The sequence below is a fragment of the Coptis chinensis genome, chromosome 9 (assembly GCF_015680905.1).
Source record: "Coptis chinensis isolate HL-2020 chromosome 9, ASM1568090v1, whole genome shotgun sequence".
In the NCBI taxonomy this organism is placed as follows: Eukaryota; Viridiplantae; Streptophyta; class Magnoliopsida; order Ranunculales; family Ranunculaceae; genus Coptis; species Coptis chinensis.
This window is the reverse complement of record NC_141464.1, coordinates 50,730,025-50,742,264: the sequence shown is the minus strand read 5'-3', so window position 1 is coordinate 50,742,264 and position 12,240 is coordinate 50,730,025. Positions and strand designations below refer to the sequence as shown.

The 12,240-nt window shown below is 39.2% G+C and overlaps 1 protein-coding gene across 1 annotated transcript; it reads left to right on the top strand.

Annotated features, from left to right (window-relative positions):
- Nucleotides 1-3,284: 3,284 nt before the first annotated feature.
- LOC147476530 (putative E3 ubiquitin-protein ligase RING1a) lies at nucleotides 3,285-10,370 on the top strand. The gene is made up of 10 exons (XM_086583206.1): nucleotides 3,285-3,622; nucleotides 3,735-3,786; nucleotides 5,981-6,039; nucleotides 7,322-7,403; nucleotides 8,252-8,372; nucleotides 8,472-8,513; nucleotides 8,805-9,320; nucleotides 9,411-9,518; nucleotides 9,607-9,798; nucleotides 9,914-10,370. The coding sequence occupies exons 1-10, from the start codon at nucleotides 3,424-3,426 to the stop codon at nucleotides 9,944-9,946; spliced, it is 1,404 nt and encodes a 467-aa protein (XP_086439332.1). The 5' UTR covers nucleotides 3,285-3,423; the 3' UTR covers nucleotides 9,947-10,370.
- Nucleotides 10,371-12,240: the final 1,870 nt, after the last annotated feature.

Genomic DNA, 12,240 nt, shown 5'->3' with positions numbered 1-12,240 from the left:
ATTGTGGCGATCATTGCTACATTTTGTTTCACCCGTTTTGAAAGCACAAACTCATCTAATTGTCCCTTGTCGACTAGCCTCTGTATTTTTCCCTTGAGGGATCTGCACTCTCCTGTTTCATGGCCGAAATCATTGTGGAAGTGACACCAAAGATTTTTGTCACGTGTAGACTTAGTGTTTTCAGGCAAGGGTAGTGGTGGAAAAAGTAAGTTAAGCCCTTGATCTTTTCATATATCACATTGTACTTGGCATTTAATGGAGTGAGCTTCATTTCCTCACGAACTGTGTTAACCTTGTTATATTCTAACTTCTGTTGTGGTCCTTCCGATATGTTTTGCTTCTGTTTGCCTTTACCTTCGTTTGAGTCTTTACTTCGGAAGTCTTTGTCTCTTGAGGCTTTTGATCTAACATCTTCCTCCGTTAATGAACTAGCTGTGTTCGGTAAACAAACAAATCGATTTTGATTGTGGGGGTCCGTACAAAGGGAGTTGTAAATTCGTTTTTATCGAAATGGACTCCTTCCTTGAATGCATGAATAATCATTACGTCGGGGACATCGGTGACCTCTGCTTGCACTTGGCGGAAACGAATTACTTAACTTTGCCAATGCTTCATCCTTTTGCTTTGCTTGGTGTTGAGCAAGATGTTGACATCCTTAGGGCGTGTCAATTATGCTTAAACCGATCTGTGAACTGGTTTGCTAATTCCTGAAATGACGCCGATAGATTGAGTGGCAAGCCGGAAAGCCAACGTAGAGCTTCTCCTTTTAACGTGAGGCGGAAAAAGTTTGCACGATGGGGTCATCTTTGCGCCATAGAATTACCACGCTTTTTAAACTCCATAACATGATCGTTTGGGTCTCCTCCCCGCCGTTGAGCGTAGGAAGGTCTGGTTGTTTGAATCCTTTTCGATGCTCGCATTTTGTATTTTTAGAGAAAAATCTCCCGGCGATATCTTCATTTCTTGGAAGGTCTTTCCATCGTGCCCCGATGACACCCACATTAGTCATTGTTTTCTTGATGATGTCTTTGATTTGTTGTTCCGTGAATGGTGCACCTGTGGCTTCTAGACTTACGACTTGAGGAGTAACTTCACTACGTTGCATCTCACGGTGTTGTCGCCCCCAGTTGTTGCTTGCTTCTATATTTGGCTGGTTCCTTCTGGGCTCGGCGAGACCTATGCCGATAAAACGGGCTAGGCTTTTGTCGGCGGGGACCCATTTCTTTGGTGTGGCCATATTGGGTATTGTCATTAACCCGTGCATCAGACGGTTTCTTTGCATTCAAGCCATGTCTAAGGTCATGTTGCAATTAGCCTCTATGAGGTCCTGATCTTGGCATTCAGCATTTTAGTCTTATGGTGGATGTTGTCCACCTTTACGATACGCTTATGATCAACATTCAATGATCTTGTCATGTTATGACCACTTATCGCCTAGTGTTGTTGGTATTTTGAGATCCGGATCGTCTTCTTGAATGAGATGAATGTCCGCTTTGACCTTGGGTGACGATGCTTTCGGGGACCGTTTCCAATGGGCCGGGATGTACCGTAATTAAATTGTAGTCGGTTGGATACACTCCGATTTTCACGGATCACGGGAGCTCTTGCCGGTGTGGAAGATCACGACATCGGCGTCATCCCTTTGTACTTGCTTCCCTTTGTCCACCGCTTATACGCAAGTAGTTGCTATGCTCCTTCTCTCTTACGAACCTCGGCCTTTACTTCAACGGCATGTCTTCATCTCCTATCTCCATGTTATCGGATCTACTTCGTTTGCATTTGTAACATCTAGATCTTGAAGGTGAGTTCTTGGAGCCCGAGATGTCGGACGTCCTAGATCACGGGTTGTCGTGGCACCGGGAGTTGAAAAGGTGATCTTGCGGACCATTTGCGGCCCGGTTGTTCTATCACCTCTGATTGATTAGTATTTCCGGATTTTCGTCTTGTTGTTGTTGTGTTCTTGCATTCTTGTTAGCTGAGACCTTGTAGTTTTGCCATTAATGGTGCTTGGAAGAAGGAACGTGGAAGAGGGCCGTCAATAAGGACCACGGGCGGCGCCAATTATGTTTGGGTGAGAACTCACGCAAACACACTAATGATCTTGTTGGAGAGGTTGATATGGAGTGAGAGATTTGTACCACCAATGGTCAGCCTCATTATCCAAATTGTTCTCACGGAATCAAGTCTCAAAAATGCACGTAGTTCTTTGTTTGAAATGATTGTTGGGTATTTATAGGAATCTTATTGCTAAAAAATACCCTTTCCTTATTTGATGAGATATTTCCCTCTTTGTATGAAATCTTTCCTAAAGCTTCATATGAAAAAATCCCTTGACATATCTCCCACCTGCTATATATAACTTGGGTGTCATATTAGTGGGCGGTGTCATTGCTTTAATAGAGGGCATGCCCGAATGCCACATTAGTAGACAAAGCGGGGCCCACATGGCGGGCTAGCAAAGCCCGCCCGTTAGTGGCCGGCTCTTATAGTGGTACCCAATGATTGTCGTTCGTAGGGGTACAAGTACAGTGGTACATACAGGATAGTATAGGTGAGTTTACAGAAGTAGTCATGGTACTAGTTCATAAAGAGTCTAATAAAGCAGCAGAGTACCTGACAATCATGGAAGGAGTACAAGGACAATATACTCCACATCACCCCTAGATGAGGGAATGACAAAGATTATTTTGGAGGACAAGAGAGGGAAAAAATACACAAGAATTGTGTGAACCGTAGTAGATGATGACAATATGTTAAGGGTGTCTTATATAGCTTATGTCATAGGCAGAGAGTTGTAGGTAAATGAGTTAGAGGAGACTGAGAGTCTTAGAGAGGAATGTAAATAGCTATTTCTTTCTTATATTAATTTAAAACCGTTTTTATTTTTGCAAAAAAAAAAAAAAAAAAAAAAAAACTTCTCGGGGACACGTCTTTGACAAATGTTTTTCATATGCAAAGTTTGGAACCGATTTAATCCACATTATTAGTTTTACTTATTTGATTTTAGGTTTTGAAGACTTTGGTGGCTGGCAAAGGCCGTGCTTGAGGTTATCAAAGGTATGACGGGGATATCGAAAACTACGAGGTGAATAATTAATACCTAAACACACTTGATTTGAATATTTGATCTAATGTCCACCCGGTGAAGTTACGAATCCTCTATTTAAAATACCTTACGGCGTGTGGTTAGTGTGTGTGTGAAATGTAAAAGTGAGTCGCCGATTCCACTCTCTTCAGCACGCACGCACGCACGCGACATCAACAAGAAAGGCAAAGAAACAATCAACCAAAAAAAAAAAAAAACAAAACAAGTTCATTCCTCCTCGACTCCGAGAAAGCGAGCGAGAAGCACAGCCCGAACACTCTCTCTCTCTCATTCTTCTTGTTTGTTGTATAACTTATAAATTAGTTAGTTAGTCAGCAATGCCAGCTCAGAAACGTTCTTCAGCTGACAATTTCGATCAATGTTTACAACTTATAAAACAGGAAGACGTAGAACAACAAGAACAAGAGCAAGAAGATGATGACGAAGAACAAGAACAAGAACAGGAACAAGAACAGGAAGAAGAACAAGAAGAACAAGAAGGAGAAGAAGAAGAAGAAGAAGAAGAAGAAGAAGAAGGTGAAATGATATCTATCTATCTATCTGCATACGTGTCGTCATCGATCTTGGTCTTAACAAACATTATCTGATCTGTTATCTGTTATCTGTTATGTTTATTCATGTTTGACAGAATCTACTAACGGATCGTATAAAGATGATGAAGACGGTAGTAATAAGGACGAGTAAGTTTTTTTTTTTTTATACGTTCTTCTTCCAACGTCTCGATCTCTTTCTTGATTGTTGAGATCTGTTTCTTGTTATGCTTTCATGCATATGAATTGCTTGATTATTTGCATGTATGCGATATCAATACATTCACAACTTCTTATTCTCAGCTTAGACGATCTTCATGTTGTCAAATTGTATATCTTTTTTCTCACTTTCTCGTTTGATCTCATGCACATGAGTTGCCTGATACTTTGCATGTATGACTTCGTTTTTAGTTTTCCTTAATTGTAGTTGCTGTGTTTGGATTCTCGCGTAGAACGGTAATTTGGTGCTTTCGATGGGGATAAATTGTTAAAAGTGAACAGAGCTTCTTTTAGTTTTATGTTTTTTTTTTTTATGCTATCACCAGTAAGGAGCAACAGCCATCAACATAACACTTTCACTAGGAGTTGGGAAGTTGGCTCATGATCTAGAGATGATACTTTGAATTACAATGAAGAAATGGATTTAAGACATCACAAGTTTCAGATTGATGTCGAAGTTGAGCTTCAAGCTAAAAGTAGACATCAAACAGTTCTAAATTTGGGGCAATAGTGAATTTTGAAACTTTAGCGAGTGATTTGAAACTGTTGTTTCTTCAGCTCTTGGATCTTGTATGGAATTCCATTTGAAGTTGCTCGATCAAAGAGTGAAACTGATTATTGGCTGATTGTCCCTACAATATCTTTGTTTATGTGCTCGCTTATTTTTCAGTAGGAAGCTACTCTCTTCCCCTGCAAGTAGATCTTCAAATAGCTACCTTTTGTTTTCTTCAAATCATACCGCTGCCTACTAGAGGATAAGAGGTCTTGCTAACACAAACAGGTTTATATGCATTTAAGACTCAAAAGGAACATATGGATTATCACTTCTTCTGTGGTCTATATCAGCATGAAGTTCTTATCCGCATACAACCACTTTGGAGAGAATAAGGTCTCAAAGGGTCTTCAAGATTTCCTCGAGGATATCCTTCCTAATTTTTACATGATAGAGTGTTATGAAAATAAGAGTTGGTCGCGAAGCAATTTTCTGGTTTTGTGGTTGAAAGGGAAAGTAAGATTGTTGTACTGGGACTTATTGGTGGGAGTATATGTGCATCAGTTTCAAGGCATATGATATTGCTCATATTGTTTTGTACATTTGGTCTTCGGATGGAATTAATCTTTGTCGGGCCCCGAAAGGGTCTTTCGTAGCACTGACATTGTCCCTACTTAATAAGCCACCTTTCGGCTTGCACTGCAAGAGCATTGCTCCACAGGTGTGGTGTTTTGACTGAAAAGGCATCGGTACTTGTTGAGGTCTTAAAAAATCACTCATATTCTACATTGATGAGCTTCAGCTTGTTGACGTGGGACTAAGTTTTTGGGTCCACGTACCCCCAACGTTTAGAGACTGAAGAAGTGGGCATATTTAAGAAGCTTTAAACAGTATTCTTGCTGAGGAAATCTTATGCCACTAGGGGGGTGTGTCCATTACAACTTGTAAGTACCCTCACAATTCTCTTTATGGATGAGATACAAGATGACATTGAACCCATATTTACATCTAACTAGTACAGCCGAATAAGGTCAAAAGTGATGTGTAAATTAGGGCATTTGGTTGTTGCTATTCTTGAATTTTGAAAGGGACTCAAAACATATCAAGAGACCCGAAAGACTTTTCAACAGTTCCCCTCCAGGAAAAAGTATGTATCAGAGCATGCTATTTCAGTATTGGGGCCAAAGGGCCCATGTGTGCTCTGACGCACCCGCTAAAATAAAAGTCCACGTGTTTTTCTCAAGTCAAGCCACACCAAGGGAGCATATTGAGACATTTAGCCCCACACTCCCACATTAACACGTTGCCCATCAGTCTATATGTACCTGGACAAGCTCCACTCATCGCCAATTGCTTTTTAGTTGGATGCTTCAAAGTTTAAGAGGTTTCTGTATCTACATTATACATAGCTACTACAGTATGTATTCATTGTTGAAAGGCCCATAAACATGCTTGCACAATGACACCTGTAAGGGAATCTCATAAACACATGAAAATTTTGCTATGCAGTATGTTGATTTTTTTTCTGCCTTTGGCTTCTGTTCACCTAAACCAGTTGGTAAACCTTTTTCTATATAAGAATTTTCTCGCGTATGAATATAATATTTATTCCCATGCTCTGTGTTTTTGCAGATATGTATCAGTAAACTTAGCAGATATGCGCAAAGAAGTACAGTGCCCTATCTGTTTAGGTATTGTCATGTGGTGTTTTTTTCTCTTATGATCAGACTTCACATTATTTGCTTCATTGAGCATAATTCCGTGGCTTATATAAGATTATCATTTCATTTTGATGATATCATTTTACTGTGAGCTATTGTGTAAATATGAATTTCACATCAACTATGATGTGTCAAAGTAACAACTTCTAAGAGTCATACTTGGTTGCAACTTCTTGACTTCATGTCCCAGATGTTTGCTTTCTTTATTCTGAATTTGGTCCTAGTTTTGATTTCTCAAACGTTTGTTGTTGACTGGTGTGCTTCATTTCCTTTATATCCCCCCTGCTCTTTCTTTTTCACTGGGGGAAAGAGAAAAGTTTGCATTCTTTGGGCACTATCCACATATGACCATGTTTTTGATAGCAATGCTTAACATAGGGAGGCCATAAGATATATTCACATCCTATAATTTTATCTATTTTTCACGTAAATAAGACTTAATATCTTAGTATCTTGTGGGCTGCAACAAGATGAGATGCACAAAGGTGTGCTCTTACTAATTAATTAAACGTCATATGCACTGCCCTCTCATCACAGATAAGTAAATTAGATGACCAGCGAAACTTTTTTATTAGAAAAGAGTGCAACAAAGACAAGTGGAATTAGATTAAACATCTTATGTTCAAATTTTATATTGGAGGTGATCTATCCTTTCTCTGAATGATAAATTTCCAAAGCAAGCCTATCGATCTCTTCGAATCTCAATTTTGTGGACTTCCGATCTGATGAAATTTTTTGTGTGATGCTATTTCCTTGTTTGAGCCTTTCTTGGACTCTTGTCAACAAAGAAGGCGTCCCATTTATCTCTCCTTCCATCCGTTGAAGTGATTTTATGAAGGAACAATTTTGGTTCCTTCTTTTTAATTTCTCAACTCTCCGTACTTTTATTGCTTATTTTTTATTTTATCTTTATGGGCCTAAGAATTGTGCCAAACAAAGATCTCATTTCTTCTTCGATGACTTGAAAAGGACTAGTTCACTTACCCTTTGACACTGGAGGAGCTACATTTGAGGGAGGTGGGGCAACTGCCCCATGTGAAAGTTTGATGTATGACTCTGCCAGTTTAGTTGGTGAAGTTTGTGGTTGTTTGCTTTCAAAACCTACTTGCACACTAATAAACTTATCCTATTGAAGAATATAAAAAATAAACCAGTTCTGCTTCTCGTCTTGTCTAATTTAGTTGCTATATTTGTGTAAATATTGGTTTTGGATTAAGCTAACTCTAAGCTTGTTCCTTCTCTTATGTATTAGGTATAATTAGAAAGACGAGAACTGTGATGGAATGCCTTCATCGCTTCTGTCGGGAGTGCATTGACAAGTCAATGCGAATGGGGTGTGTATAAATTGTCCTCTTATCTTGACCGGATTCATTGACATTGGAAATCTCTTGCTATCTATCTTAGCTGCTAGACCTGTTTTATGTCAGGTCCTATATCATTGTAGTATCTATGGAATATAGGTTGTTATATCATTTTCATAATCTCTAAAGGTTCTATTAATCTCCAACTTTTACAGAATTCAAAGGTCTTCTACTAATTCACTAGTTTTACCAAGTAAAGGTGAAGTCTGTGATCATTTCTTACATTATGATTATGATACATGTGAGAAATGTAATGCAATACCTGTTATCAAATATTCATTTTTTATGTTATCTGGTGTTATAAATATTTATTTATGTTTAATTAGGGATCTTTCAGAAGGGATGGGGGGTGGGGTAAGTGGTGAAGACAAGTCAAACTTGTAATGTGATTCAATATGGGCCAACAAACAAGTTTTTAAGTTTCTTTTTAATTTTTGTCCATCCACTAAACTTCATGTGTTGTCCCAATAAACATTCTTTAGAAAAAAAGATCCTCTTCATTACAATGGTAATTTTTTTCCACCAACAAATGTTGTCTTTTGGGTAGCTCTCTATAACATTAAGAAATGTAAACAACCAACTAAATTTCACGGAGGCGTCCGTGATGATTAAAATTGAGTAGTCTATGCTTAATATGTACCAGATACTTCATACATAGGTGGGGATGTACAGAATCCCCCCCCCTCTCTTTTCTTTTGTCTGATTGTATGAACTTATCCCTCCTCAAAACCACTTCCAGTTATTATCTTTCAACTATAAACATTTGGTGGATCTGCAAGCTAACGCTATTCCTTATTGACTGACAAACCAACTTCTCACAGAAATAATGAATGTCCTGCATGCCGCACACATTGTGCAAGCCGACGTTCTTTGAGGGATGATCCAAATTATGATGCGCTCATTGCAGCTTTGTATCAAGATATAGACAAGTACGAGGCAGAGGTACTAAATCAATTGAAATTGATAGGTTGTTGTATTTCTTATCGGGTTCTAAACTGTATTTTTACATTTTGAGGTTTTCTTTCCCTCCGTCTTGCTCAGGAACTGGCGTTCCGTGATGAAGAAAAGTCACGCAATAAACAGGTAAATTTACTTATTTGAAAGTATTTGTGAAAAAGTTACTTCACAACATTGACGATGTTAACTTCTTTCACAATATTTACAAGAGCAAGGGAAGAATATGCAATAGTTAGTAGAGCGATCTTTAAAGAATTTAGATGTAAGGGCTAGCTCTTTGGTTTTTAAATATGTAACCTTCACATGCTCGACCTTGTAACTAAGATCTTCATTTGGAGAACCTGTGCATGCGCACACCCATGATCACTGGACAAGTCATTGTTATATCAGTCCCTAACTTGAGATTTCATCCGATAGATCCAGGCATCCATAGCCCAGACATTTCGGCGGCAAACAGAAGCCCTAGGTAAAAAACGTACGACAGCCAAAGCTGTAGCTGCATTTATGAAGAGGTCACGGGGGCGGAGAGGCAGAAGTAGCAGAAACAGTAGAGCTGCCGAACTTCAGGGGTCTGATGATGAAGAAGATGGAAATGGTAATGAGGGAGGGAGAGATTCATCTTCTGCCGATGAGCGTAGTGCAGAGATTAAGTCAAAAAGGTGCAAGAGATGGTCAGGGCCAAGGTTCTCTCAGCCCTCTTCAGCTGTTGATGCAGATGGAGGCTGTGATGGAAATGATGATTTTGAAGTAAACAGAGAAAGTACAGTGGCATCTCCTGGACTCCTAGGCAGCCCAGAAGTGCTCGCTTGGGGCAGGGGCGGTGTCCGGAGTCACACTCGATATGGAAGTGTAAGTGGGAATGGTAAGAATGGAAGGAACCGCATTGCAAAGTTGGTTGATTACCTCCGAAGCACAGAGGAGAACTTGGATAAGGTATAGATGGACTCTATTGGTTTGGTTACTTGTTTGGCTTCTTCTGTATTTGCTGACATGATGGTGTGATACTTTTGTTGCTATATTCAGTTGGACATACATCTTATTGTTGTTCCGTTGGATGAACAAAGTGTACCAAGCTTGGAGGAGCCATTCCTTTGTTGCCGGCCAACACTAACTGTTGGATACCTGAATCAAGTAAAATTTTCAATCACTGTATATTAGTTTTGAGGTTCTTTTGCTTTTAGTTACAAGCAAACATTCATGATGCATGTATTGTACACAGTTTGTTGCTCTCCAGACTCAGCTGCAAGCTGAAGAAGTTGAAATTTTGGTTGTTAAAGAGCCTCGTTTCAGCCCATCATCAGATGAATCGATTCCCAATCTTGATCCAAACAAAGATAAGCTGCAACTGGTGGAGGAGCAAGAAACATTGGGAGAGCTGCTAGCTAGTTGCAACTTTAGTGGAGGCCATCTGGTTGAAGTGTTCTACACAGAATTCTAATATTATTTTTACTCTTTGTTCCGCTTGAACAAATGGTTCTTCGAGATGTCTAATGCTTTGCAATATTTTCCTTTTGTGCTGTTATCAGGTTTTGGCTTATCGGCAGAAAGTATCGAGGTAGGGAGCTTCTCCATGGAGGAGGGGATTTATGATATGAAAGGTGTAGATATTTATAGTCAGAAAGGAAGAGAATCTGGTGCAGTTCTGGTGAAAGACTCCTCATATCACACCGTTAATGGCATCAGGATTCCGGCTGAGTTGTTTGTGGTGAGTTTGAATAATAGAAAGAAAAATTTAAGTTGGTATCAATTATGTTTTATACTCAAGTACGTTTTTTTTTCAGTTTTATTCTGAGAAAGGAGTAGACACAATTTAAATGATTCATGTATGAAGTTGAGAGTAGATGTATCCTACATCGTGTAATAATTTAAGAGAGTAGATACAGATGGTCCATACACTTTCATGGCTGGTAGTGCGTGGTGCCTATAATGGGTATCAATTTAGTAGTTCTAAAATACAAGATGCAGTACCCGAACTTGAATGGACGATGCATGTGTTAGAATTCTGCCAACCTTAGCACTTAGCACTAGGATGGGATCTTGCAAATCTTTCAAACTTAAATGGTTGGTGCGGACCTGAGCTCCTATTTAAGGTCAAATGAGGGGAGGGAGAGATCATATGCATTTAGTAACTCCGTTAGCACATGTCATTATGGTCCTTTTGTGACAATCAAATTTTTCTGTGATGCTTACTATGAGTTATGACTTAGGAGCAAACAAGGGAAGTTTTGCCACTAGAAAAACTTTGGAGAAATTTTTATAGGAGATATTTCGGTTGAAGGGAATGAAAATATTCTGTCAGGTGAGAATTTCGTTTTTAGAACTGAAGCACATGCACACAGTGACAGGGGACAGCAAACTCATGTGATAATGAGTTAGAGATTGGCGTGAACTTTATCAAATATAAATAGCTACTGGGCATTCGAATTACAGTTCTGGTGTATGCTGAGCAAGCTCACAAAACACATTAGAAAATAGAAATGATCCAAGAGTTAAATATTTTAGAGTTTTTAACAGTTACGTACCACATCACCTACTAGAAGCATATCGAACATAAGTATGAGATAAATATGATAGTCATAGAGCTATAACGGTAGTATATGTTTTAGTGACACTTCTTTGGTAACCGAAGACAGCGAGCAACCGAACACCTAGTTAGATCTTATCTGATCTGGAAATGATGGTAGTCCTTTTCTGATGGTTTGGAGATCTCCCACTTTGGCTTGCCTGAATGCGCTTGTTTTCCTTCGAATGAGGCCTCATCTTTATGGCTTGAACCACTGTTCTAAAAATCGGTCTAGGCGGCCGCCTAGGCGGTCTCTAGGCGGTGCCTAACCGACTTGCCTAGGCCCTAGTCGTTTAAAAAATCGGTGAACCGACTAGGCGGGTCTAGGCAGACCGATTAGGCGGGCTAGGCGGCCTCTAGGCGGTCCAGTCAAGTTTTTTTTTTTTTTTTAATGATTAAATGTCGAAAAATAAAGGCCCGTGTAGGCTTAAGATTTAAATGAGTTTAAAATACTTAAGTCTAATGTAAATTATGTCACTGTAACAAAGAGTATGTTTTTATATGAAGTCAATATTCTTCAACTATTACACATTTTTGTAATAAGTATTTTTGTTTGTGTTTATTTTTTGAATTATAGTAAATGATTTTCTTTATTTCTTGTAGTATATGTGTATTACTATATATATTAGGAAAAAAAACCGTCTAGCGCCTAGCCCGTCTAGGCACCTAGAAGAAACCCAGCTTAGGAAGGCACTAAACTCTCCCACCGCCCGACTACCGCCTAGCGTTTTTTAGAACACTGGCTTGAACTTTCTCCATGAGATTCAGCGCTCTTCCTGCGTCTTTCGTTATGTCCAGCCAAATGTGTACGGCAATTCCTCTTTGCTTCATCAAACTCTGGTAACTCATGAAACCTGCATGGATCATCATTAAATGCCATGCCAAACATAATTAGATGAATGCTGGAGGCCTGGAGCTGATCAACGTTACTATCCAGAACATTATATACCTGAGTGAAAAAATACTGGTGTACCTGAAATCCTGACACAGATGCAAAATTGTATTTAGAAGAGCTCAAAACAAGCGAAAGCCTAATAATTACTGGCGCCAATGCGCCGTGTACCCGTAAACTAATGCTTAGGCTAGCTCTAGTTACAAATTCTATCTACACACCTGGTTTTGTTTTGTTTTTTTTTTTTCTTTTTCTGGTAAGCTAATACAAGAAATTGGTCCAGAGGACCAATCCTGTGCCAAAATCACTCTCCAAATAGTCTCGATTTGAAATTAATATCTTCCGATTTGTCTTTTTATGTTGTTTTGGTTCATACCTCCTCATATATGAACAATGTT

Excerpts from the sequence above, each read along its gene's own strand:
- LOC147476530 (XM_086583206.1), top strand. The coding sequence starts at position 3,424 with ATGCCAGCTCAGAAACGTTCTTCAGCTGACAATTTCGATCAATGTTTA. Across the intron at positions 6,040-7,321 it reads ACAGTGCCCTATCTGTTTAG|GTATAATTAGAAAGACGAGA; the intron begins GTATTGTCATGT and ends CTTATGTATTAG. Across the intron at positions 8,514-8,804 it reads AAAAGTCACGCAATAAACAG|ATCCAGGCATCCATAGCCCA; the intron begins GTAAATTTACTT and ends TTCATCCGATAG.